The sequence below is a fragment of the Salvelinus namaycush genome, chromosome 37 (assembly GCF_016432855.1).
Source record: "Salvelinus namaycush isolate Seneca chromosome 37, SaNama_1.0, whole genome shotgun sequence".
Classification (NCBI taxonomy): Eukaryota; Metazoa; Chordata; class Actinopteri; order Salmoniformes; family Salmonidae; genus Salvelinus; species Salvelinus namaycush.
In genome coordinates, this window is record NC_052343.1 from 27,974,564 (window position 1) to 28,001,977 (window position 27,414).

At 50.4% G+C, this 27,414-nt stretch overlaps 1 protein-coding gene across 2 annotated transcripts; it reads right to left on the reverse strand.

The window, feature by feature from the left end:
* Nucleotides 1-336: 336 nt before the first annotated feature.
* Nucleotides 337-27,139, reverse strand: hibadhb (3-hydroxyisobutyrate dehydrogenase b). Of its 2 annotated transcripts, none has more exons than XM_038976767.1 (8): nucleotides 27,008-27,139; nucleotides 22,106-22,266; nucleotides 21,599-21,708; nucleotides 21,285-21,406; nucleotides 2,366-2,499; nucleotides 1,949-2,025; nucleotides 1,432-1,588; nucleotides 337-1,179 (listed from the first exon to the last, which is right to left on the reverse strand). In XM_038976767.1, the coding sequence occupies exons 1-8, from the start codon at nucleotides 27,075-27,077 to the stop codon at nucleotides 1,015-1,017; spliced, it is 996 nt and encodes a 331-aa protein (XP_038832695.1). In that variant the 5' UTR covers nucleotides 27,078-27,139; the 3' UTR covers nucleotides 337-1,014. The 2 variants fall into 2 exon arrangements, with proteins under 2 accessions (XP_038832695.1, XP_038832694.1); XM_038976766.1 differs by having other exon boundaries at nucleotides 337-1,245.
* Between the last annotated feature and the right edge of the window lie 275 nt (nucleotides 27,140-27,414).

A 27,414-nucleotide genomic window follows, 5' to 3' on the forward strand; every position in this document is an offset into this window, starting at 1 on the left:
GGGACAGCTTAATAAACACACCTCAGACATCTTTGCTAGAATACATATTTGTACTGTGATGCAAAACTTTAAAAAGTGCTTACCCTCTAACGAAGAGGTTAATAAAAATATAGAGTGATGTAATTATCTAGATCAGTCTCATCAGGCACCTTGTCTTCCTCCTGCTAACAAACAGACAGTACAGACACCTCCTGCTAACAGACAGACATCTCCTGCTAACAGACAGTACAGACACCTCCTGCTAACAGACAGACATCTCCTGCTAACAGACAGCCGTGCCAGGCTTTAGAGTAGTGGGTTAAAAAGCAACCCAATATCACTGGAAGGAAACATACCTATAATCTCTCACCTTTTATTAAACATTAAAACAGATACAAATAACACCGGAACATTCTATCCCTCCCCATGTCAAGAGTAAATAAACCTCACCACAGGAAGAGAAAAACAAAAACAAATCAATGATCAGGATCAACACAGGTGACGTTGCAGTGAGGTGAGTGGCGACTAGAACTAAGAATCATCTGAAGTCTCAGTGGTCTATTGTTGACGAGTGTGGTCGTTAAGTATAACGCGGGTCATTTCCTTGACAACGCCTGGGTCTGCTTTCCATGACGACGTGTGCTAAGGTAGCACCGATATCGTCATGGTGATAGCTGTAGTGGTTAGTCAGCCTACTGAGTGACAGTGACTTGAGAGCCTCCCCACACCTCAAAACATCCACTGTCTTCTAGCCTAGCCATCTAAAACATTAAAAGAAAGCTACTTTAACAAAAGGCAGGATCACAGATGCAACATGACTCCCATCTTACAGACAGTGTAGTCTAGTACTCTGCTGAGATGATCTGTCACATCACGGCTGGCTGCGCTCTCTTGGCTTTGACCAAATACACACGTCTTGACAAGCCCTGGGGAGAGGGGGGGGCAAACCGACACACCCCAACTACATGGTAGTAGTCTTGTATGGAATAGACCCTGGTAAAGCTATGGATGGGGGGGGGGACTGTTCCCCCGCCCCTATTGGCCCTCCTCCTCATCCTCCCGCAGGAACTGGAAGACAGAGGAGAAGTCTTTGCCGGCGTAGCCCCGAGCACACATCATGCGGTATATCTGGTGGGCCAGGGAGCCCAGAGGGACAGGGGTCTTGGTGTTGGTGGCTGTAGTCTGGGCTAGCCCCAGGTCCTGAAGAGGAGCAACACTCATTAGCTCTCTGCCATCACCGCTTGTTGTACACAGCACCGTTAAAACCTGTCAAACGCACATCTCTTTCGAGTTACATGAAAGTTAATACTATTGACAGAGACATTAACTAAAATAAAGTCACAGGAAATTAAAGAGGCCCTGAAGAACCATCTTCTGTGTCACTCAAACATTTGTGTACTAAACGTCTTGAGAGAGAGGGATGGAGTAAACGAGAGTGAGGGAGAGACCCACCTTGGCCATGAGTTGGGTCCCGAAACCTCCCTGGTAGCCGTTTCCAGAGGGGACTCCCTCCATGACACCAGGTACAGGGTTGTAGGTGTCACTGGACCAGCAGCGGCCTGAACTCATGTTCAGGATCTTAGCCAGTAGCTTAGGGTCCAGACCTAGTCTGTCAGGGGCCAGGAAATCACAAGCATAAAAAATAAAAAAAAACATTTATTTTACAAGTTTAAGGTGGGTTACTGTGTACCATTTCTCTGATTGCTGGTTAGTCATAACTACAAGTAAAGGAGAGACAACATGTAGACAGTTGATAGAGTAGGAGCTACATAAAAATATAAAGGAGCTTTTCCATTGGATAGTTACTTTAAGAAAGTGTTCCATTGGATAGTTACTTTAGTGACTATAGTGGTAGTGTTACAGATCTGTACGATACCCACAGCATGGTTCTGTTCAACAAGCGTTAAGTGCAACAAGACATTTTGTTGGAGATGAGATCTCTGCTGTGAATGTATTGGCAATACTCAACCTGATGCCAAGGTTCATGGTCTCAGAGGTCCCGATCATGCCTATCGCCAGCAGCATATTGTTGCAGATTTTGGCTGCCTGTAAGAAAGTCTCCTGGTTACATCCCATGTAGTCACATGTCGTTTTGTAATAATCCACCCATAATGCCCCTAGTAGGAATGTAATGTGTGTATCCCCAATGGCACCCTATTCCCTAAAGTGGTTAACCTTTGACCAAGGCCTCGGGGACAGGTAGCCTAGCGGTTAAGAGCATTGGGTCAGTAACAAAAAGGTTGCTGGTTTGAATCCCTGCACTGACTTGGTGAAGAGGCACTTAACCCTAATTGCTCCTGTAGGTTGCTCTGGATGAGAGCGTCTGCTAAATGACCCCCCCCCCACATTTTTTTGAGACACAGGTCATGTAAGTGTGTATACCTACCTGTCCAGTGCCAACGGCTCCACAGTACACCACGTTGGCTCCCATACAGGTGAGCAGCTCCTGGGCCGCAGTATACTCCTCCTCTACTCCCCCCACCATGAAGGTCAGCTTCCCCGAGCTGGCAGCCCCCACACCTGGAGAAAAGAGGGTGAGATGCACATCCTAAACCTGAGAATATCTGATGAAGACATCGGTGAAGTGGAAACGTTGTACATTTGGGTGCATAGCACGCACCAGACAAGCACACGCACACTTATAAAACATGGCGGTTTCATTAGAATACTATGTCTGTCAGTCACTGTTGTTGCTTCTCAAAACTGTTATGAGGTAACCACAGAAAGATTGATGCAAATCTAGAGCACTTTCCTAAACAGCAGCTTGTTTCCTTGTCAAACACCCACCAAGTTTGGCTGAGAAAGTAATTCCACAAAATCAACAAATGAAAAATGAGGCAAGCCCTAGGCTTGTGGATTATTTCAATAGCAATAGTTTCATACTCAGTCAAACAAGGTTGTGGGGAAAGGGAGCTAAACTTTTATAGACAAAATTAAGTGGCAGTAAAAAGCTGGCTGAGAGAAAGAGATGTCTCAAATCCAATGACAAATGTGGGGTAACCAGTTAAAAATATATAATTCTTAAACGCATTAAAAACTTAAGCTACACAGCCCCAAAATGCAGAGATAAAAAAGGCAACCCTTTCATTTCTGTAGCCAAAGTTACAGTTCCTCGGCCTCTCTGCCATAATAATGAGCAGTGTGTGTGTGTGACGACTGCATCTCTGCCATCTCACACAGCCTGGGAACCAACACACACACACCAATTACAGAGTCTCTAAGGACATGTATTACAGTGAAAGTGAATGTGTTTGTTGGTGGCTATGCAGCTAGAGTTCTGTGGTCAAACGTTTTCATTCCAGTCAGCACAGTAGCCTTTCATGATAAACATTTCCCAAGGCTTCACGTACAAGTTCAATTGATTTTAATTCAAATGTATAAGAAAACAGTAGTATATTTCTGTGTCGTAATGACTGGATTTGGGACTAGGTTATTGTATGAGGACTACGCTGACAGAGCAGGGGAGCGTTCCAAAATAGAACCCTACTCCCCTATATCGTGCACTACTTTTAACTAGCTCCCTGTGGGCTCTGGTCAACAGTAGTGCACTATATAGGGAACAGGGGCCCATTTGGGCTGCATCCCAGGTTTTGTGGCTTTCCTATTATTGGTCCAGAAAACAAGGCATTCCTTCCAACAGTGAGTCTGCTGCCAAACCTCTCTGACGCACTGTGGGTTCTGGCTGGAAGAGGCAACACATGAAGGACAGAGAACCAGAGGTCTCTCAAAAGCACAGGGAAACAGCCTGATTAGAGACCACCTCTCACAAAGTAAGTCTGGGTTGGAGAAGGTACTCTGGATACGTCCACACTGGGCTACAGCAGAGCTCCTTGCTGGATTCAGAACAAGCAGAGTTGGAAGTCCTAAACATGATGTGTGCTTCTGGGTTTGTGTGGTCTCCTGATCAAAGGCTCAAGTCTGGGTTACAGTACCATCATCTGGGTAACAATGACACCAGTCTCATCGCATTCCCCTGTGCTCTATTACGACCATGCAACTCCTTTTGTCTCCCCCCCACCCACCACATACGAGAGGTTTCAGTTCTGACCATGTTCAACCACAGGCATTCCAGCACAGTATCAAGGTAGTAACATGCTGCAATACTTGACTCTAACCAAACACACACCTCTGTGACCTGCAGCCACCCAAGTTCAACGTGGGAAGCTGGACAGCCTTAATCCATGAGCACTGCCACAGGAAGGATGCATATAAATCATTACTAATCTTTAGGGCCTGATGGTAAAATATGCCAACATCAACTCAAAGTGGCTTTCCTCAAGTTAAAAGGCTGAGTTCAAACACACAGTGTGTGTAGTGTGTACGACAGTGTGTGTTTCCCCTGAAGACTGTGATAGTGTTTTACAGCATGGAGCCTTTCTGAAGGTCAGTATGGCTCTTCCTCATCTTCCCTACCCCCCACAGTGTCTGAACACCAAACAGCAACCTATTCCCCATTTAGTGCACTACTTTTGACCAGGGTCCATAAGGTACTCCGCCTCCTCTTTATGACCCAGGCTGTCAGGTAGGTAAGGTACTCCTCCTCCTCTTTATGACCCAGGCTGTCAGGTAGGTAAGGTCCTCCTCCTCCTCTTTATGACCCAGGCTGTCAGGTAGGTAAGGTCCTCCTCATCCTCCTCTTTATGACCCAGGCTGTCAGGTAGGTCCTCCTCATCCTCCTCTTTATGACCCAGGCTGTCAGGTAGGTCCTCCTCATCCTCCTCTTTATGACCCAGGCTGTCAGGTAGGTCCTCCTCATCCTCCTCTTTATGACCCAGGCTGTCAGGTAGGTAGGTCCTCCTCATCCTCCTCTTTATGACCCAGGCTGTCAGGTAGGTAGGTCCTCCTCATCCTCCTCTTTATGACCCAGGCTGTCAGGTAGGTAGGTCCTCCTCTTTATGACCCAGGCTGTCAGGTAGGTAGGTCCTCCTCTATGACCCAGGCTGTCAGGTAGGTAGGTCCTCCTCTTTATGACCCAGGCTGTCAGGTAGGTAGGTCCTCCTCTTTATGACCCAGGCTGTCAGGTAGGTCGGTCCTCCTCTTTATGACCCAGGCTGTCAGGTAGGTAGGTCCTCCTCTTTATGACCCAGGCTGTCAGGTAGGTAGGTCCTCCTCTTTATGACCCAGGCTGTCAGGTAGGTCCTCCTCTTTATGACCCAGGCTGTCAGGTAGGTCCTCCTCTTTATGACCCAGGCTGTCAGGTAGGTCCTCCTCTTTATGACCCAGGCTGTCAGGTAGGTCCTCCTCTTTATGACCCAGGCTGTCAGGTAGGTCCTCCTCTTTATGACCCAGGCTGTCAGGTAGGTCCTCCTCTTTATGACCCAGGCTGTCAGGTAGGTCCTCCTCCTCCTCTTTATGACCCAGGCTGTCAGGTAGGTCCTCCTCCTCCTCCTCCTCATGACCCAGGCTGTCAGGTAGGTACTCCTCCTCCTCCTCCTCATGACTCAGGCTGTCAGGTAGGTACTCCTCCTCCTCCTCCTCATGACCCAGGCTGTCAGGTAGGTACTCCTCCTCCTCCTCTTTATGACCCAGGCTGCCAGGTAGGTACTCCTCCTCCTCCACCTCTTTATGACCCAGGCTGTCAGGTAGGTACTCCTCCTCCTCCTCTTTATGACCCAGGCTGTCAGGTAGGTACTCCTCCTCCTCTTTATGACCCAGGCTGTCAGGTAGGTAGGTCCTCCTCTTTATGACCCAGGCTGTCAGGTAGGTCGGTCCTCCTCTTTATGACCCAGGCTGTCAGGTAGGTAGGTCCTCCTCTTTATGACCCAGGCTGTCAGGTAGGTCCTCCTCTTTATGACCCAGGCTGTCAGGTAGGTCCTCCTCTTTATGACCCAGGCTGTCAGGTAGGTCCTCCTCTTTATGACCCAGGCTGTCAGGTAGGTCCTCCTCTTTATGACCCAGGCTGTCAGGTAGGTCCTCCTCTTTATGACCCAGGCTGTCAGGTAGGTCCTCCTCTTTATGACCCAGGCTGTCAGGTAGGTCCTCCTCTTTATGACCCAGGCTGTCAGGTAGGTACTCCTCCTCCTCTTTATGACCCAGGCTGTCAGGTAGGTACTCCTCCTCCTCCTCCTCTTTATGACCCAGGCTGTCAGGTAGGTACTCCTCCTCCTCCTCCTCATGACCCAGGCTGTCAGGTAGGTACTCCTCCTCCTCCTCCTCCTCATGACCCAGGCTGTCAGGTAGGTACTCCTCCTCCTCCACCTCTTTATGACCCAGGCTGTCAGGTAGGTAGGTCCTCCTCTTTATGACCCAGGCTGTCAGGTAGGTCGGTCCTCCTCTTTATGACCCAGGCTGTCAGGTAGGTCCTCCTCTTTATGACCCAGGCTGTCAGGTAGGTCCTCCTCTTTATGACCCAGGCTGTCAGGTAGGTCCTCCTCCTCCTCTTTATGACCCAGGCTGTCAGGTAGGTCCTCCTCCTCCTCTTTATGACCCAGGCTGTCAGGTAGGTCCTCCTCCTCCTCCTCCTCCTCATGACCCAGGCTGTCAGGTAGGTACTCCTCCTCCTCATGACCCAGGCTGTCAGGTAGGTACTCCTCCTCCTCCTCCTCCTCATGACCCAGGCTGTCAGGTAGGTACTCCTCCTCCTCCACCTCTTTATGACCCAGGCTGTCAGGTAGGTACTCCTCCTCCTCCTCTTTATGACCCAGGCTGTCAGGTAGGTACTCCTCCTCCTCCTCCTCCTCCTCTTTATGACCCAGGCTGTCAGGTAGGTACTCCTCCTCCTCCTCCTCCTCTTTATGACCCAGGCTGTCAGGTAGGTACTCCTCCTCCTCCTCCTCTTTATGACCCAGGCTGTCAGGTAGGTACTCCTCCTCCTCCTCCTCCTCATGACCCAGGCTGTCAGGTAGGTACTCCTCCTCCTCCACCTCTTTATGACCCAGGCTGTCAGGTAGGTACTCCTCCTCCTCCTCTTTATGACCCAGGCTGTCAGGTAGGTACTCCTCCTCCTCCTCCTCTTTATGACCCAGGCTGTCAGGTAGGTACTCCTCCTCCTCCTCCTCCTCATGACCCAGGCTGTCAGGTAGGTACTCCTCCTCCTCCACCTCTTTATGACCCAGGCTGTCAGGTAGGTACTCCTCCTCCTCCACCTCTTTATGACCCAGGCTGTCAGGTAGGTACTCCTCCTCCTCCTCTTTATGACCCAGGCTGTCAGGTAGGTACTCCTCCTCCTCCTCCTCCTCCTCTTTATGACCCAGGCTGTCAGGTAGGTACTCCTCCTCCTCCTCCTCCTCATGACCCAGGCTGTCAGGTAGGTACTCCTCCTCCTCCTCTTTATGACCCAGGCTGTCAGGTAGGTACTCCTCCTCCTCCTCCTCTTTATGACCCAGGCTGTCAGGTAGGTACTCCTCCTCCTCCTCCTCCTCATGACCCAGGCTGTCAGGTAGGTACTCCTCCTCCTCCACCTCTTTATGACCCAGGCTGTCAGGTAGGTACTCCTCCTCCTCCACCTCTTTATGACCCAGGCTGTCAGGTAGGTACTCCTCCTCCTCCTCTTTATGACCCAGGCTGTCAGGTAGGTACTCCTCCTCCTCCTCCTCCTCCTCTTTATGACCCAGGCTGTCAGGTAGGTACTCCTCCTCCTCCTCCTCCTCTTTATGACCCAGGCTGTCAGGTAGGTACTCCTCCTCCTCCTCCTCTTTATGACCCAGGCTGTCAGGTAGGTACTCCTCCTCCTCCTCCTCTTTATGACCCAGGCTGTCAGGTAGGTACTCCTCCTCCTCCTCTTTATGACCCAGGCTGTCAGGTAGGTACTCCTCCTCCTCCTCTTTATGACCCAGGCTGTCAGGTAGGTACTCCTCCTCCTCCTCTTTATGACCCAGGCTGTCAGGTAGGTACTCCTCCTCCTCCTCTTTATGACCCAGGCTGTCAGGTAGGTACTCCTCCTCCTCCTCTTTATGACCCAGGCTGTCAGGTAGGTACTCCTCCTCCTCCTCTTTATGACCCAGGCTGTCAGGTAGGTACTCCTCCTCCTCCTCTTTATGACCCAGGCTGTCAGGTAGGTACTCCTCCTCCTCCTCTTTATGACCCAGGCTGTCAGGTAGGTACTCCTCCTCCTCCTCTTTATGACCCAGGCTGTCAGGTAGGTACTCCTCCTCCTCCTCTTTATGACCCAGGCTGTCAGGTAGGTACTCCTCCTCCTCCTCTTTATGACCCAGGCTGTCAGGTAGGTACTCCTCCTCCTCCTCTTTATGACCCAGGCTGTCAGGTAGGTACTCCTCCTCCTCCTCTTTATGACCCAGGCTGTCAGGTAGGTACTCCTCCTCCTCCTCTTTATGACCCAGGCTGTCAGGTAGGTACTCCTCCTCCTCCTCTTTATGACCCAGGCTGTCAGGTAGGTACTCCTCCTCCTCCTCTTTATGACCCAGGCTGTCAGGTAGGTACTCCTCCTCCTCCTCTTTATGACCCAGGCTGTCAGGTAGGTACTCCTCCTCCTCCTCTTTATGACCCAGGCTGTCAGGTAGGTACTCCTCCTCCTCCTCTTTATGACCCAGGCTGTCAGGTAGGTACTCCTCCTCCTCCTCTTTATGACCCAGGCTGTCAGGTAGGTACTCCTCCTCTTTATGACCCAGGTTGTCAGGTAGGTACTCCTCCTCTTTATGACCCAGGTTGTCAGGTAGGTACTCCTCCTCTTTATGACCCAGGCTGTCAGGTAGGTACTCCTCCTCTTTATGACCCAGGCTGTCAGGTAGGTACTCCTCCTCTTTATGACCCAGGTTGTCAGGTAGGTACTCCTCCTCTTTATGACCCAGGTTGTCAGGTAGGTACTCCTCCTCTTTATGACCCAGGCTGTCAGGTAGGTACTCCTCCTCTTTATGACCCAGGCTGTCAGGTAGGTACTCCTCTTTATGACCCAGGCTGTCAGGCAGGTACTCCTCTTCTTTATGACCCAGGCTGTCAGGTAAGTACTCCTCCTCTTTATGACCCAGGCTGTCAGGTAGGTAAGGTACTCCTCTTTATGACCCAGGCTGTCAGGTAGGTAAGGTACTCCTCCTCTTTATGACCCAGGCTGTCAGGTAGGTACTCCTCCTCCTCCTCTTTATGACCCAGGCTGTCAGGTAGGTACTCCTCCTCTTTATGACCCAGGTTGTCAGGTAGGTACTCCTCCTCTTTATGACCCAGGCTGTCAGGTAGGTACTCCTCTTTATGACCCAGGCTGTCAGGTAGGTACTCCTCTTTATGACCCAGGCTGTCAGGTAGGTACTCCTCTTTATGACCCAGGCTGTCAGGCAGGTACTCCTCTTCTTTATGACCCAGGCTGTCAGGTAAGTACTCCTCCTCTTTATGACCCAGGCTGTCAGGTAGGTAAGGTACTCCTCCTCTTTATGACCCAGGCTGTCAGGTAGGTAAGGTACTCCTCCTCTTTATGACCCAGGCTGTCAGGTAGGTTAGGTACTCCTCCTCTTTATGACCCAGGCTGTCAGGTAGGTACTCCTCCTCCTCCTCCTCTTTATGACCCAGGCTGTCAGGTAGGTACTCCTCTTTATGACCCAGGCTGTCAGGTAGGTACTCCTCCTCCTCCTCTTTATGACCCAGGCTGTCAGGTAGGTACTCCTCCTCCTCTTTATGACCCAAGCTGTCAGGTAGGTACTCCTCCTCCTCTTTATGACCCAGGCTGTCAGGTAGGTACTCCTCCTCCTCCTCCTCTTTATGACCCAGGCTGTCAGGTAGGTACTCCTCCTCCTCCTCTTTATGACCCAGGCTGTCAGGTAGGTACTCCTCCTCCTCTTTATGACCCAGGCTGTCAGGTAGGTACTCCTCCTCCTCCTCTTTATGACCCAGGCTGTCAGGTAGGTACTCCTCCTCCTCCTCCTCTTTATGACCCAGGCTGTCAGGTAGGTACTCCTCTTTATGACCCAGGCTGTCAGGTAGGTCCTCCTCCTCCTCTTTATGACCCAGGCTGTCAGGTAGGTACTCCTCCTCCTCCTCTTTATGACCCAGGCTGTCAGGTAGGTACTCCTCCTCATCTTTATGACCCAGGCTGTCAGGTAGGTACTCCTCCTCCTCTTTATGACCCAGGCTGTCAGGTAGGTCCTCCTCCTCCTCCTCTTTATGACCCAGGCTGTCAGGTAGGTCCTCCTCCTCCTCCTCTTTATGACCCAGGCTGTCAGGTAGGTCCTCCTCCTCCTCCTCTTTATGACCCAGGCTGTCAGGTAGGTCCTCCTCATCCTCCTCTTTATGACCCAGGCTGTCAGGTAGGTCCTCCTCATCCTCCTCTTTATGACCCAGGCTGTCAGGTAGGTCCTCCTCATCCTCCTCTTTATGACCCAGGCTGTCAGGTAGGTCCTCCTCATCCTCCTCTTTATGACCCAGGCTGTCAGGTAGGTCCTCCTCATCCTCCTCTTTATGACCCAGGCTGTCAGGTAGGTCCTCCTCATCCTCCTCTTTATGACCCAGGCTGTCAGGTAGGTCCTCCTCATCCTCCTCTTTATGACCCAGGCTGTCAGGTAGGTCCTCCTCATCCTCCTCTTTATGACCCAGGCTGTCAGGTAGGTCCTCCTCATCCTCCTCTTTATGACCCAGGCTGTCAGGTAGGTCCTCCTCATCCTCCTCTTTATGACCCAGGCTGTCAGGTAGGTCCTCCTCATCCTCCTCTTTATGACCCAGGCTGTCAGGTAGGTCCTCCTCATCCTCCTCTTTATGACCCAGGCTGTCAGGTAGGTCCTCCTCATCCTCCTCTTTATGACCCAGGCTGTCAGGTAGGTCCTCCTCATCCTCCTCTTTATGACCCAGGCTGTCAGGTAGGTCCTCCTCATCCTCCTCTTTATGACCCAGGCTGTCAGGTAGGTCCTCCTCATCCTCCTCTTTATGACCCAGGCTGTCAGGTAGGTCCTCCTCATCCTCCTCTTTATGACCCAGGCTGTCAGGTAGGTCCTCCTCATCCTCCTCTTTATGACCCAGGCTGTCAGGTAGGTCCTCCTCATCCTCCTCTTTATGACCCAGGCTGTCAGGTAGGTCCTCCTCCTCCTCCTCTTTATGACCCAGGCTGTCAGGTAGGTCCTCCTCCTCCTCCTCTTTATGACCCAGGCTGTCAGGTAGGTCCTCCTCCTCCTCCTCTTTATGACCCAGGCTGTCAGGTAGGTCCTCCTCCTCCTCCTCTTTATGACCCAGGCTGTCAGGTAGGTCCTCCTCCTCCTCCTCTTTATGACCCAGGCTGTCAGGTAGGTCCTCCTCCTCCTCCTCTTTATGACCCAGGCTGTCAGGTAGGTCCTCCTCCTCCTCCTCTTTATGACCCAGGCTGTCAGGTAGGTCCTCCTCCTCCTCCTCTTTATGACCCAGGCTGTCAGGTAGGTCCTCCTCCTCCTCCTCTTTATGACCCAGGCTGTCAGGTAGGTCCTCCTCCTCCTCCTCTTTATGACCCAGGCTGTCAGGTAGGTCCTCCTCCTCCTCCTCTTTATGACCCAGGCTGTCAGGTAGGTCCTCCTCCTCCTCCTCTTTATGACCCAGGCTGTCAGGTAGGTCCTCCTCCTCCTCCTCTTTATGACCCAGGCTGTCAGGTAGGTCCTCCTCCTCCTCCTCTTTATGACCCAGGCTGTCAGGTAGGTCCTCCTCTTTATGACCCAGGCTGTCAGGTAGGTACTCCTCTTTATGACCCAGGCTGTCAGGTAGGTACTCCTCTTTATGACCCAGGCTGTCAGGTAGGTACTCCTCTTTATGACCCAGGCTGTCAGGTAGGTACTCCTCTTTATGACCCAGGCTGTCAGGTAGGTACTCCTCTTTATGACCCAGGCTGTCAGGTAGGTACTCCTCTTTATGACCCAGGCTGTCAGGTAGGTACTCCTCTTTATGACCCAGGCTGTCAGGTAGGTACTCCTCTTTATGACCCAGGCTGTCAGGTAGGTACTCCTCTTTATGACCCAGGCTGTCAGGTAGGTACTCCTCTTTATGACCCAGGCTGTCAGGTAGGTACTCCTCTTTATGACCCAGGCTGTCAGGTAGGTACTCCTCTTTATGACCCAGGCTGTCAGGTAGGTACTCCTCTTTATGACCCAGGCTGTCAGGTAGGTACTCCTCTTTATGACCCAGGCTGTCAGGTAGGTACTCCTCTTTATGACCCAGGCTGTCAGGTAGGTACTCCTCTTTATGACCCAGGCTGTCAGGTAGGTACTCCTCTTTATGACCCAGGCTGTCAGGTAGGTACTCCTCTTTATGACCCAGGCTGTCAGGTAGGTACTCCTCTTTATGACCCAGGCTGTCAGGTAGGTACTCCTCTTTATGACCCAGGCTGTCAGGTAGGTACTCCTCTTTATGACCCAGGCTGTCAGGTAGGTACTCCTCTTTATGACCCAGGCTGTCAGGTAGGTACTCCTCTTTATGACCCAGGCTGTCAGGTAGGTACTCCTCTTTATGACCCAGGCTGTCAGGTAGGTACTCCTCTTTATGACCCAGGCTGTCAGGTAGGTACTCCTCTTTATGACCCAGGCTGTCAGGTAGGTACTCCTCTTTATGACCCAGGCTGTCAGGTAGGTACTCCTCTTTATGACCCAGGCTGTCAGGTAGGTACTCCTCTTTATGACCCAGGCTGTCAGGTAGGTACTCCTCTTTATGACCCAGGCTGTCAGGTAGGTACTCCTCTTTATGACCCAGGCTGTCAGGTAGGTACTCCTCTTTATGACCCAGGCTGTCAGGTAGGTACTCCTCTTTATGACCCAGGCTGTCAGGTAGGTACTCCTCTTTATGACCCAGGCAGTCAGGTAGGACCTCCTCTTTATGACCCAGGCTGTCAGGTAGGTACTCCTCTTTATGACCCAGGCTGTCAGGTAGGTCCTCCTCCTCCTCTTTATGACCCAGGCTGTCAGGTAGGTACTCCTCCTCCTCCTCTTTATGACCCAGGCTGTCAGGTAGGTACTCCTCCTCCTCCTCTTTATGACCCAGGCTGTCAGGTAGGTACTCCTCCTCCTCCTCTTTATGACCCAGGCTGTCAGGTAGGTACTCCTCCTCCTCCTCTTTATGACCCAGGCTGTCAGGTAGGTACTCCTCCTCCTCCTCTTTATGACCCAGGCTGTCAGGTAGGTACTCCTCCTCTTTATGACCCAGGCTGTCAGGTAGGTACTCCTCTTTATGACCCAGGCTGTCAGGTAGGTAAGGTACTCCTCCTCCTCCTCCTCTTTATGACCCAGGCTGTCAGGTAGGTACTCCTCCTCCTCTTTATGACCCAGGCTGTCAGGTAGGTACTCCTCCTCCTCTTTATGACCCAGGCTGTCAGGTAGGTACTCCTCCTCCTCTTTATGACCCAGGCTGTCAGGTAGGTACTCCTCTTTATGACCCAGGCTGTCAGGTAGGGACTCCTCCTCCTCCTCTTTATGACCCAGGCTGTCAGGTAGGTACTCCTCCTCCTCCTATTTATGACCCAGGCTGTCAGGTAGGTACTCCTCCTCCTCCTCTTTATGACCCAGGCTGTCAGGTAGGTACTCCTCCTCCTCTTTATGACCCAGGCTGTCAGGTAGGTACTCCTCCTCTTTATGACCCAGGCTGTCAGGTAGGTAAGGTACTCCTCCTCCTCCTCCTCTTTATGACCCAGGCTGTCAGGTAGGTACTCCTCCTCCTCTTTATGACCCAGGCTGTCAGGTAGGTACTCCTCCTCCTCTTTATGACCCAGGCTGTCAGCTAGGTACTCCTCCTCCTCTTTATGACCCAGGCTGTCAGCTAGGTACTCCTCCTCCTCTTTATGACCCAGGCTGTCAGCTAGGTACTCCTCCTCCTCTTTATGACCCAGGCTGTCAGGTAGGTACTCCTCCTCCTCTTTATGACCCAGGCTGTCAGGTAGGTACTCCTCCTCCTCTTTATGACCCAGGCTGTCAGGTAGGTACTCCTCCTCCTCTTTATGACCCAGGCTGTCAGGTAGGTACTCCTCCTCCTCTTTATGACCCAGGCTGTCAGGTAGGTACTCCTCCTCCTCCTCTTTATGACCCAGGCTGTCAGGTAGGTACTCCTCCTCCTCCTCTTTATGACCCAGGCTGTCAGGTAGGTACTCCTCCTCCTCCTCTTTATGACCCAGGCTGTCAGGTAGGTACTCCTCCTCCTCCTCTTTATGACCCAGGCTGTCAGGTAGGTACTCCTCCTCCTCCTCTTTATGACCCAGGCTGTCAGGTAGGTACTCCTCCTCCTCTTCTTTATGACCCAGGCTGTCAGGTAGGTACTCCTCCTCCTCCTCTTTATGACCCAGGCTGTCAGGTAGGTACTCCTCCTCCTCCTCTTTATGACCCAGGCTGTCAGGTAGGTACTCCTCCTCCTCCTCTTTATGACCCAGGCTGTCAGGTAGGTACTCCTCCTCCTCCTCTTTATGACCCAGGCTGTCAGGTAGGTACTCCTCCTCCTCTTTATGACCCAGGCTGTCAGGTAGGTACTCCTCCTCTTTATGACCCAGGCTGTCAGGTAGGTACTCCTCCTCCTCTTTATGACCCAGGCTGTCAGGTAGGTAAGGTACTCCTCCTCCTCTTTATGACCCAGGCTGTCAGGTAGGTACTCCTCCTCCTCCTCCTCTTTATGACCCAGGCTGTCAGGTAGGTACTCCTCCTCCTCTTTATGACCCAGGCTGTCAGGTAGGTACTCCTCCTCCTCTTTATGACCCAGGCTGTCAGGTAGGTACTCCTCCTCCTCTTTATGACCCAGGCTGTCAGCTAGGTACTCCTCCTCCTCTTTATGACCCAGGCTGTCAGCTAGGTACTCCTCCTCCTCTTTATGACCCAGGCTGTCAGCTAGGTACTCCTCCTCCTCTTTATGACCCAGGCTGTCAGCTAGGTCCTCCTCCTCCTCTTTATGACCCAGGCTGTCAGGTAGGTCCTCCTCATCCTCCTCTTTATGACCCAGGCTGTCAGGTAGGTCCTCCTCATCCTCCTCTTTATGACCCAGGCTGTCAGGTAGGTCCTCCTCATCCTCCTCTTTATGACCCAGGCTGTCAGGTAGGTCCTCCTCATCCTCCTCTTTATGACCCAGGCTGTCAGGTAGGTCCTCCTCATCCTCCTCTTTATGACCCAGGCTGTCAGGTAGGTCCTCCTCATCCTCCTCTTTATGACCCAGGCTGTCAGGTAGGTCCTCCTCATCCTCCTCTTTATGACCCAGGCTGTCAGGTAGGTCCTCCTCATCCTCCTCTTTATGACCCAGGCTGTCAGGTAGGTCCTCCTCATCCTCCTCTTTATGACCCAGGCTGTCAGGTAGGTCCTCCTCATCCTCCTCTTTATGACCCAGGCTGTCAGGTAGGTCCTCCTCATCCTCCTCTTTATGACCCAGGCTGTCAGGTAGGTCCTCCTCATCCTCCTCTTTATGACCCAGGCTGTCAGGTAGGTCCTCCTCATCCTCCTCTTTATGACCCAGGCTGTCAGGTAGGTCCTCCTCATCCTCCTCTTTATGACCCAGGCTGTCAGGTAGGTCCTCCTCATCCTCCTCTTTATGACCCAGGCTGTCAGGTAGGTCCTCCTCATCCTCCTCTTTATGACCCAGGCTGTCAGGTAGGTCCTCCTCATCCTCCTCTTTATGACCCAGGCTGTCAGGTAGGTCCTCCTCATCCTCCTCTTTATGACCCAGGCTGTCAGGTAGGTCCTCCTCATCCTCCTCTTTATGACCCAGGCTGTCAGGTAGGTCCTCCTCATCCTCCTCTTTATGACCCAGGCTGTCAGGTAGGTCCTCCTCATCCTCCTCTTTATGACCCAGGCTGTCAGGTAGGTACTCCTCCTCCTCCTCTTTATGACCCAGGCTGTCAGGTAGGTACTCCTCTTTATGACCCAGGCTGTCAGGTAGGTACTCCTCTTTATGACCCAGGCTGTCAGGTAGGTACTCCTCTTTATGACCCAGGCTGTCAGGTAGGTACTCCTCTTTATGACCCAGGCTGTCAGGTAGGTACTCCTCTTTATGACCCAGGCTGTCAGGTAGGTACTCCTCTTTATGACCCAGGCTGTCAGGTAGGTACTCCTCTTTATGACCCAGGCTGTCAGGTAGGTACTCCTCTTTATGACCCAGGCTGTCAGGTAGGTACTCCTCTTTATGACCCAGGCTGTCAGGTAGGTACTCCTCTTTATGACCCAGGCTGTCAGGTAGGTACTCCTCTTTATGACCCAGGCTGTCAGGTAGGTACTCCTCTTTATGACCCAGGCTGTCAGGTAGGTACTCCTCTTTATGACCCAGGCTGTCAGGTAGGTACTCCTCTTTATGACCCAGGCTGTCAGGTAGGTACTCCTCTTTATGACCCAGGCTGTCAGGTAGGTACTCCTCTTTATGACCCAGGCTGTCAGGTAGGTACTCCTCTTTATGACCCAGGCTGTCAGGTAGGTACTCCTCTTTATGACCCAGGCTGTCAGGTAGGTACTCCTCTTTATGACCCAGGCTGTCAGGTAGGTACTCCTCTTTATGACCCAGGCTGTCAGGTAGGTACTCCTCTTTATGACCCAGGCTGTCAGGTAGGTACTCCTCTTTATGACCCAGGCTGTCAGGTAGGTACTCCTCTTTATGACCCAGGCTGTCAGGTAGGTACTCCTCTTTATGACCCAGGCTGTCAGGTAGGTACTCCTCTTTATGACCCAGGCTGTCAGGTAGGTACTCCTCTTTATGACCCAGGCTGTCAGGTAGGTACTCCTCTTTATGACCCAGGCTGTCAGGTAGGTACTCCTCTTTATGACCCAGGCTGTCAGGTAGGTACTCCTCTTTATGACCCAGGCTGTCAGGTAGGTACTCCTCTTTATGACCCAGGCTGTCAGGTAGGTACTCCTCTTTATGACCCAGGCAGTCAGGTAGGACCTCCTCTTTATGACCCAGGCTGTCAGGTAGGTACTCCTCTTTATGACCCAGGCTGTCAGGTAGGTCCTCCTCCTCCTCTTTATGACCCAGGCTGTCAGGTAGGTACTCCTCCTCCTCCTCTTTATGACCCAGGCTGTCAGGTAGGTACTCCTCCTCTTTATGACCCAGGCTGTCAGGTAGGTACTCCTCTTTATGACCCAGGCTGTCAGGTAGGTAAGGTACTCCTCCTCCTCCTCCTCTTTATGACCCAGGCTGTCAGGTAGGTACTCCTCCTCCTCTTTATGACCCAGGCTGTCAGGTAGGTACTCCTCCTCCTCTTTATGACCCAGGCTGTCAGGTAGGTACTCCTCCTCCTCTTTATGACCCAGGCTGTCAGGTAGGTACTCCTCTTTATGACCCAGGCTGTCAGGTAGGGACTCCTCCTCCTCCTCTTTATGACCCAGGCTGTCAGGTAGGTACTCCTCCTCCTCCTATTTATGACCCAGGCTGTCAGGTAGGTACTCCTCCTCCTCCTCTTTATGACCCAGGCTGTCAGGTAGGTACTCCTCCTCCTCTTTATGACCCAGGCTGTCAGGTAGGTACTCCTCCTCTTTATGACCCAGGCTGTCAGGTAGGTACTCCTCCTCCTCCTCCTCTTTATGACCCAGGCTGTCAGGTAGGTACTCCTCCTCCTCTTTATGACCCAGGCTGTCAGGTAGGTACTCCTCCTCCTCTTTATGACCCAGGCTGTCAGGTAGGTACTCCTCCTCCTCTTTATGACCCAGGCTGTCAGCTAGGTACTCCTCCTCCTCTTTATGACCCAGGCTGTCAGCTAGGTACTCCTCCTCCTCTTTATGACCCAGGCTGTCAGGTAGGTACTCCTCCTCCTCTTTATGACCCAGGCTGTCAGGTAGGTACTCCTCCTCCTCTTTATGACCCAGGCTGTCAGGTAGGTACTCCTCCTCCTCTTTATGACCCAGGCTGTCAGGTAGGTACTCCTCCTCCTCTTTATGACCCAGGCTGTCAGGTAGGTACTCCTCCTCCTCCTCTTTATGACCCAGGCTGTCAGGTAGGTACTCCTCCTCCTCCTCTTTATGACCCAGGCTGTCAGGTAGGTACTCCTCCTCCTCCTCTTTATGACCCAGGCTGTCAGGTAGGTACTCCTCCTCCTCCTCTTTATGACCCAGGCTGTCAGGTAGGTACTCCTCCTCCTCCTCTTTATGACCCAGGCTGTCAGGTAGGTACTCCTCCTCCTCCTCTTTATGACCCAGGCTGTCAGGTAGGTACTCCTCCTCCTCCTCTTTATGACCCAGGCTGTCAGGTAGGTACTCCTCCTCCTCCTCTTTATGACCCAGGCTGTCAGGTAGGTACTCCTCCTCCTCCTCTTTATGACCCAGGCTGTCAGGTAGGTACTCCTCCTCCTCCTCTTTATGACCCAGGCTGTCAGGTAGGTACTCCTCCTCCTCCTCTTTATGACCCAGGCTGTCAGGTAGGTACTCCTCCTCCTCTTTATGACCCAGGCTGTCAGGTAGGTACTCCTCCTCCTCTTTATGACCCAGGCTGTCAGGTAGGTAAGGTACTCCTCCTCCTCTTTATGACCCAGGCTGTCAGGTAGGTAAGGTACTCCTCCTCCTCTTTATGACCCAGGCTGTCAGGTAGGTACTCCTCCTCCTCTTTATGACCCAGGCTGTCAGGTAGGTACTCCTCCTCCTCTTTATGACCCAGGCTGTCAGGTAGGTACTCCTCCTCCTCTTTATGACCCAGGCTGTCAGGTAGGTACTCCTCCTCCTCTTTATGACCCAGGCTGTCAGCTAGGTACTCCTCCTCCTCTTTATGACCCAGGCTGTCAGCTAGGTACTCCTCCTCCTCTTTATGACCCAGGCTGTCAGGTAGGTACTCCTCCTCCTCTTTATGACCCAGGCTGTCAGGTAGGTACTCCTCCTCCTCTTTATGACCCAGGCTGTCAGGTAGGTACTCCTCCTCCTCTTTATGACCCAGGCTGTCAGGTAGGTACTCCTCCTCCTCTTTATGACCCAGGCTGTCAGGTAGGTACTCCTCCTCCTCTTTATGACCCAGGCTGTCAGGTAGGTACTCCTCCTCCTCTTTATGACCCAGGCTGTCAGGTAGGTACTCCTCCTCCTCTTTATGACCCAGGCTGTCAGGTAGGTACTCCTCCTCCTCTTTATGACCCAGGCTGTCAGGTAGGTACTCCTCTTTATGACCCAGGCTGTCAGGTAGGTACTCCTCCTCCTCCTCTTTATGACCCAGGCTGTCAGGTAGGTACTCCTCCTCCTCCTCTTTATGACCCAGGCTGTCAGGTAGGTACTCCTCCTCCTCCTCTTTATGACCCAGGCTGTCAGGTAGGTACTCCTCCTCCTCCTCTTTATGACCCAGGCTGTCAGGTAGGTACTCCTCCTCCTCTTTATGACCCAGGCTGTCAGGTAGGTACTCCTCCTCCTCTTTATGACCCAGGCTGTCAGGTAGGTACTCCTCCTCCTCTTTATGACCCAGGCTGTCAGGTAGGTACTCCTCCTCCTCTTTATGACCCAGGCTGTCAGGTAGGTACTCCTCCTCCTCTTTATGACCCAGGCTGTCAGGTAGGTACTCCTCCTCCTCTTTATGACCCAGGCTGTCAGGTAGGTACTCCTCCTCCTCTTTATGACCCAGGCTGTCAGGTAGGTAAGGTACTCCTCCTCCTCTTTATGACCCAGGCTGTCAGGTAGGTACTCCTCCTCCTCCTCCTCTTTATGACCCAGGCTGTCAGGTAGGTACTCCTCCTCCTCTTTATGACCCAGGCTGTCAGGTAGGTACTCCTCCTCCTCTTTATGACCCAGGCTGTCAGGTAGGTACTCCTCCTCCTCTTTATGACCCAGGCTGTCAGCTAGGTACTCCTCCTCCTCTTTATGACCCAGGCTGTCAGCTAGGTACTCCTCCTCCTCTTTATGACCCAGGCTGTCAGGTAGGTACTCCTCCTCTTTATGACCCAGGCTGTCAGGTAGGTACTCCTCCTCCTCTTTATGACCCAGGCTGTCAGGTAGGTACTCCTCCTCCTCTTTATGACCCAGGCTGTCAGGTAGGTACTCCTCCTCCTCTTTATGACCCAGGCTGTCAGGTAGGTACTCCTCCTCCTCTTTATGACCCAGGCTGTCAGGTAGGTACTCCTCCTCCTCTTTATGACCCAGGCTGTCAGGTAGGTACTCCTCTTTATGACCCAGGCTGTCAGGTAGGTCCTCCGCCTCCTCTTTATGACCCAGGCTGTCAGGTAGGTACTCCTCCTCTTTATGACCCAGGCTGTCAGGTAGGTACTCCTCCTCCTCCTCTTTATGACCCAGGCTGTCAGGTAGGTACTCCTCCTCCTCCTCTTTATGACCCAGGCTGTCAGGTAGGTACTCCTCCTCCTCCTCTTTATGACCCAGGCTGTCAGGTAGGTACTCCTCCTCCTCCTCCTCTTTATGACCCAGGCTGTCAGGTAGGTACTCCTCCTCTTTATGACCCAGGCTGTCAGGTAGGTAAGGTACTCCTCCTCCTCTTTATGACCCAGGCTGTCAGGTAGGTCCTCCTCCTGCTCCTCCTCTTTATGACCCAGGCTGTCAGGTAGGTAAGGTACTCCTCCTCCTCTTTATGACCCAGGCTGTCAGGTAGGTACTCCTCCTGCTCCTCCTCTTTATGACCCAGGCTGTCAGGTAGGTAAGGTACTCCTCTTTATAACGCAGACCGAACCATCTATATGAGAAGCAGAGAGACTGAATGGATTCACCATTTTGTCAGCCATTTTAACCTGAACCAAGGCCCACATGGGAGTCTGCTGTCCTGGGTAGAGTTACCAGGTTGTCAGGAGAAATACAAATCAGTCCTCTTCCCAGTGGAATTCACAGAGAGACACACGTGTGGCAACAGAGACATGAGTACACATATGATCATGACAGAGATGTTTCTCTTTATATAACTTAGTCAAATGGTTTGCAGTAAAAAGACGTGTAATTGTTGTGAAGTTGTGCTATGAGAGAGAGCTGCACTGGTAGTAGACTTTAAAAAACACGTTTTCAGAAAACGAGGGGCACAAAGAGATTTTCAGGCTGCTGGGATCTGAGAACGGAGCGTTTGGGTGGAAGGGTCAACGGATCAAACTCCAGATGCTGGGTTCTTAAATAATCCACATCATGGGCCACAAATGTGCTAGAGAGCTCCATCTACTAAATCTGGTCCATTTCAACAATTAGGGAGTGGAGAGGCTGGTCCTCTCCGATTGCAGCAGAGACCCCCCCAAGGTAATGCTGCGTCCCAAATGGCACTCTAATCCTATGGGCCCGGGTCAAAAGTAGTGCACTATATTTATTACATTTTTTTTGTTATTTAACTAGGCAAGTCAGTAAAGAACAAATTCTTATTTACAATGACGGCCTACCCAGACGACGCCGGCTCAATTGTGCGCCGCGTTATGGGACTCTCAATCACAGCCGGATGTGATACAGCCTGGATTCGAACCAGGGACTGTAGTGATGCCTTTTGCACTGAGAAGCAGTGCCTTAGACTGCTGAGCCACTCGGGAGCCCTATATAGGGAATAGTGCCATTTGGAGCACAGCCTGTATTAGTCCTTACCTCCTGACACAGGCGCGTCCATAAAAACTGCCCCCATCTTCTCCGTGGCCACGGCCATCTCCTTGGAAACGGCTGGGTCGATGGTGCTGGAGTCGATGAGTAGCGAGCCTTTCTTCACCTTCCTGTAGAACAGCAAAGTACCCACCTTATAGTTTAAAACAGTCTGAAGGGTTTCTGTTGAAGACAGATAGCTAAGTGACTTGACTTTGACTTGATTCTTTTATTAGGGCTCTGGTCAAAAGTAGTGCACTATAAAGGGAACAGGGAGCCATTTGGGACACAGCCAGTGAGTAATCGAGAGCGAGGGATCTTACTTGAGGATACCGTTGGGCCCAGTGTAAACCTCGATGACGTTGGGACTGGAGGGCAGCATGGTGACGATGCGGTCTGCCTGGTCTGCCACCTCCGCAGGGTTATCCACAATCTGACAAAACAGGGATTTATTCATTAGGGCACGCCGTAGCAAAATGTTTCAAATACAAAAACTAGCGTTTCTTATTGGACAAGTTCAGGTAGTCCCTCCCTGTTTTAGTCTGTTGGTGCCTCATGAATAAGCTACCCCCCAGGCAAGCACAACCATTATGATTCAATTAAGAAGTAGATTGGCACTGACGAGAGTAAAATCTTATGGACTCAATTTGTTTGGACACTCATTTAAGTGGTTCCACCTATCTAATCGATTTTAGTCATGGTATTTTGTTTGTTTTTTGAGCACCTACCAGCTGACATCACATCAGAGAGCTATGGCATGCCATCAGCTGGCGCATTTCGCACAATGCGCTGCCATTAGCAAACAAGCAAGCTAGTTTTTTTTGTCCCACCTGGGCACCCAACTCTTGCAGTTCTTTGCAGGACTCAGGGAAGACGTCAGTGGCGATGACGGGGTATCCGTGCTTCAGCAGGTTCTTGGCCATGGGTTTTCCCATGTTCCCCAGGCCAATGAAACCCACCTGGGTCTTAGAGGCCATGGACCTGCTGGAGACTGGGAGGTACAGGGGTGTATTCATTAGTGCAAACCTGTGCAACCTGTAGCGAAACATTCCAACGAAAACTAATGTTTCTTATTGGACAAGTTCAGGTAGGCCTAGGTCCCTTACCTATTGGTTCCTAATACACCCCAGGAACAACTTGTAATGAGACTAGACTACTACCAGAAGCCTTTTGTTATACTTTCAACCAAGCTGAGACAGCTCTAATACAGCCTTTCTGTGTAGGCCTTCACTAATAAAAATAAATTGTCAGAATGTAAAAAACTATAGTCTCTTGCGAAATACTGTTAAACGGCTCCCTAGTCCATTGAAACATCCAGGACACTTCTAATCTAGGCCTTGCCGTTCTGTTTCAATGAAATCCAAACATAACCCAGCCCTATCAATAGTTACCCAAGACCTGTATACGACATCGCAGTGGGTAATGTCAGAGGCAAGCTTGATAAAACTAAATAGGACCAAGGAAAGTTGTCCAGACATTTCTACATTGATTCCGTACATTCAATTTTTCCTGAGAATTAATTTAATTTCAAATCCTAAACCATTTGATATGAAAATCCACTGTAGCCCTTGTAGTGCCAAAGTCAAGCTAATGCCAACACGATAATTGCATATCAAAGCAGTAAACAAGTAGAGAACTCATTCACCATTTCCTATAAAAGCAGAAGTATGAAGGCTGAAAGTAGAGGTGTATTGGCCAAAGGGCATTTTATAAATAAACTGTGGTGTGTAAATGTGTGTGAGAAGAGGGGGGCGGGCAGGCATCCAGGCCTCTCACATGGCTGGCTCTCCCAGCCAATCTTCATAGTGGCTTCAGTGGAAAGAGACACCTGACCTGCCACTGTTGGACTGACGCCGCGTTCACTTGTTAGTTGGAACTAGGAAACTCAGAAATGTACGACTCGCTAACTGATTTTAGTCATACATGTGCCACGTTCAACGAATCAGCAAGTCGTAAATGTCCGAGTTCCGACTAGCATTTGTACGCGGCACAAGGCTACTACCACACACACAGAAACTGCAGCACACAAAACCCCATGGCTGCGTCTCAATAATCTCTACTTCCTCCTGAACTGTGTCCTCCCATGAATGTAAAGGCATTAGAATGGTGTAGGCATGGGCTAGAGGGAGTTTCCATGTACCAGTCAACTCCATGAAAGGACATGAACAAGAGCATACGTCGAGAGATTGTTGGGACCCAACCCCGGTCTTGTGTGGTAGACCTACTGCCATTGCAATGAAGGTCACTGGCCCTTAATCATGACTCAGTTCCATTACACAGCAGAGTCATTGGAGAAAGGGGTCTTCTATATGGGGGAGTTTTGTTAAGCGCCCAGACTGAACATTAACACGCATCGATTGTGGTATGGTTTTGGAAGCATAAAGGTTCTTTCATATCAATGAGAATATATACACACACACACGTATACAGTGAGCACCATAATTCATTGGACAGTGACCATGTTTTGTTATTTTGGCTCTGCACTCTAGCACTGAGTTTGAAAGGATACAATGACAATGAGGGTGAAGTGCAGACTGTCAGCTTTAATTTGAGGGTATTTTCATACATATCGGATGAACCGTTTAGAAATGTCAGCACCTTTTGTACATGGTCCCCCCATTTTAAGGTACTACAAGTATTTGTTGAATTGGCTTCACAGATGTGTGTCGTTAGGCAGGTGTATTAATTTGTGTCGTTAGTGAATGCAGGAGAGCTGTTGATGAATAGTATTGATTCTAGACTTTGCTATTGCCTTGAGGTTGTTGGGGTGTGACAACATGAGGAAGACAGCAGTGTTGATGCAAATGAAGATGGCCGTCATAAGGCTCAGAAATGAAAATCAATCAATCAGGAACATTGCAAAAACCCTGGGCATGCCCAAGTCAACAGTTTGGTTCATCATTAACAAGACAAAAACAACAGGTGAACTCAATTATATCAAAAGACCCAGTAGACTGAGGAAGACCACTGTAGTGGATGACGGGAGAATACTCTATGGTGAAGAAAACCCCCCCCCGACAACAGCCCAACAGATCAAACACACTCTCCTGGATGCAGGTGTAGATGTGTAAAAGTCTACCATACGTAGAAGACTACACCAGCAGGACTAGACGGTACACTACAAGATGCAAACCACTGATAAGCCTGAAGAACAGAAAGGCGAGATTACAGTTTGCTAAAAAGCATCTAAAAGAACCCCAATAGTTCTGGGAAAAAAAGTATTGTGGACAGATGAGACAAAGATAAACATGTACAGGAGTGATGGAAAAAGGAAAGTGTGAAAAAAAAAAGACATGCCCATGATCCAAAGCATACCACCTCATCTGTGAAACATGGTGGAGGGGGTGTTATGGCTTGGGCCTGTATGGCTGCCAGTGGAACAGGCTCACTTGTCTTCATCAATGATGTGACTGCAGACAGAAGTAGAACAATGAATTCTGAAGTATACAGAAATATTTTATCTGCTCAGATAAAACCAAATGCCTCCAAACTCATTGGACGGCACTTCATCATGCAACAAGACAATGACCCTAAACATACTGCTAGAGCAACGAAGGGGTTTTTGATGGCCAAAAAGTGGAAAATCCTTGACTGGCCGAGTCAATCACCAGATCTGAATCCAATTGAACATGCATTTTACATGCTGAATAGGTGACTCAAGGAAATAAGTCCCCAAAACAAGTAGGAACTGAAAATGACTGCAGTACAGGCCTGGCAGAGCCAGGGAAGATACCCAGCGTCTGGTGATGTCGATGCATCGCAGACTTCAAGCAGTCATTGCATGCAAAGGGTATGCGACCAAATATTAACAATGAGTACTTTATTCTAAATTATGTTAAACTGTCCAATGTTTTTTGATGCCCGAAAATGGGTAGGACTATGTACAAAAGCTTCTATAATTTCTAAACAGTTAATCCAATATGTATGAAAATACCCTCAAATTAAAGCTGACAGTCTGCACTTCACCCTCATTGTCATTGTATCCTTTCAAACTCAGTGCTAGAGTGCAGAGCCAAAATAACAAAAAAGGGTCACTCTCCAATGAATTATGGTGCTCACTGTATATTTTAAAAAGGTTAAATTGATACACACCTTTATAAAGGTTAGTGTTTCAACATAGCCATATCTCCATGTTACAGCTCTTTGAACAGAAAACGGACAGAAGACAGACGACCACCTATGCTAATTAGCCATCTAGCATTCTCCGAACACCTGTGCCAGCGTATCTGTGCAAACCTGCTACAGTAAGAGCATCTTTTTTATATGAAGGATTCCGTCTTGCTGGTGTAAGGGCCATGTTTCAAAAGCCGCGATTGTTTAGCAAGCGATAATTATTAACGTTTCTAAACGTGAAAAAACAGCGTCGGGATTGTAGTTGACACAAGCCAGTTGTGGGCGAAGCTAACCACTGAAAACGGTAGGGAGAAGGCAGAATGCCGCCTAGAGTTTGAGAGCTAGGTGGTCACGTTGGGTTTTGGTAAGAGGAACCACCAGTGAGGACAGTAGGCTGGGTTATCAAGGTAAGGGTTGAGCTACCGGCGAGGACAGTAGGCTGGGTTATCAAGGTAAGAGTTGAGCTACCGGCGAGGACAGTAGGCTGGGTTATCAAGGTAAGGGTTGAGCTACCGGCGAGGACAGTAGGTTGGGTTATCAAGGTAAGAGTTGAGCTACCGGCGAGGACAGTAGGCTGGGTTATCAAGGTAAGAGTTGAGCTACCGGCGAGGACAGTAGGCTGGGTTATCAAGGTAAGGGTTGAGCTACCGGCGAGGACAGTAGGTTGGGTTATCAAGGTAAGAGTTGAGCTACCGGCGAGGACAGTAGGCTGGGTTATCAAGGTAAGAGTTGAGCTACCGGCGAGGACAGTAGGCTGGGTTATCAAGGTAAGGGTTGAGCTACCAGTGAGGACAGTAGGCTGGGTTATCAAGGTAAGGGTTGAGCTACCGGCGAGGACAGTAGGGGCACAGCACTGGTATGAGAATAGATGTAATACAAACATGCAGCAGAACAGACTAGCTATAGATGGGCTACATCTCAATGATCTGTACTGGCCTCACTCACCCGCTTTTCCTTTCCTTCCATTGTGCATGGGAGCTGGTTGATAAGCTGAAGCACTGGTTCCCAACCTGGGGGTACTAGGACCCCTGGGGGTAATTGGTCTATTGGTAAAAGGCACATGGGGGACTTCAGGGGTACCCCCGGGATGAGCAAAATACAGTAACTGGAAAAGGTTGGGAACCACTGAGCTAAAAGTTATTACTAGAAACACGGAAGAGTCTATAACAAACGCATACTGTACAGCATACATCCACAGAAGGCGTGGCATTATAATTGACAATATTTGTGCAAACAATCACCCTATTCAATAAACTCGCTTGGCTAAATAACTGACTTGGTGACAAGAGCTGTGGGATTTGACTTGACCCTCAACTTGTTACTTGTGCGAGATGCACACTGACACACCTTTGATTAGAACATTTGCTGGTGTTGGCTATCGGTCGTCCTGATAAACAACAAATGTTTCGATCAACCAACGTCCCATGACTTTAGCTAGCTAGCTATTTCTGCAAACTAACTAACGTTAGCAGAAGTGAGCGAGCCACAATAGCCAATGCTAATCAACTTGTGTTCAACGTTGATTTTGCACGCAGCGGCGTCATAGACGGAAATGGCCATCAAACAGGTCCTAAACATTGATGGTAGACATAACAAAAATATATCTTTAAACTCCTTACCCAAAGTAAAGTCAACATGTTTGAGGCTCCTTCCCAATAGGTTCCGAGACCCCCTTAAAACAGCGGCCATGCTTCTTTCCTTTCTGACCACGGATTCAGCGTGACATAATTAGGTGGGTTGTAAATGACACGTTTTCTGTCCAATCGCAAAGCCGCTTACGCGGGTTTATATGCGACGAGAAACAGTGGGGGCGGGACATCTGAACTGCATGAACTTGAAGGACATGGCTGATTTCAAACATCTAGCACTGAAATGCACAATCAGAAGTTAATAATACCATTTCAATGGTCTGCTCAGGCGGTGGAAACGCGTTTTCAATAGCTTAACCATAAAGAAACCTAACGTTATCAGCAAATACAAGTATTTCGCCACACCCGCTATAACATCTGCTAAACGCGTGTATGTG

Bases quoted from the DNA above. Each gene is read 5' to 3' on its own strand.
- hibadhb (XM_038976766.1), bottom strand. From the start codon at position 27,077: ATGGCCGCTGTTTTAAGGGGGTCTCGGAACCTATTGGGAAGGAGCCTC. The intron at 21,407-21,598 runs GTAAGATCCCTC...GCTGTTCTACAG, and splicing joins GGGCCCAACGGTATCCTCAA to GAAGGTGAAGAAAGGCTCGC. The intron at 2,026-2,365 runs GTAGGTATACAC...ACTTTCTTACAG, and splicing joins GAGCCGTTGGCACTGGACAG to GCAGCCAAAATCTGCAACAA.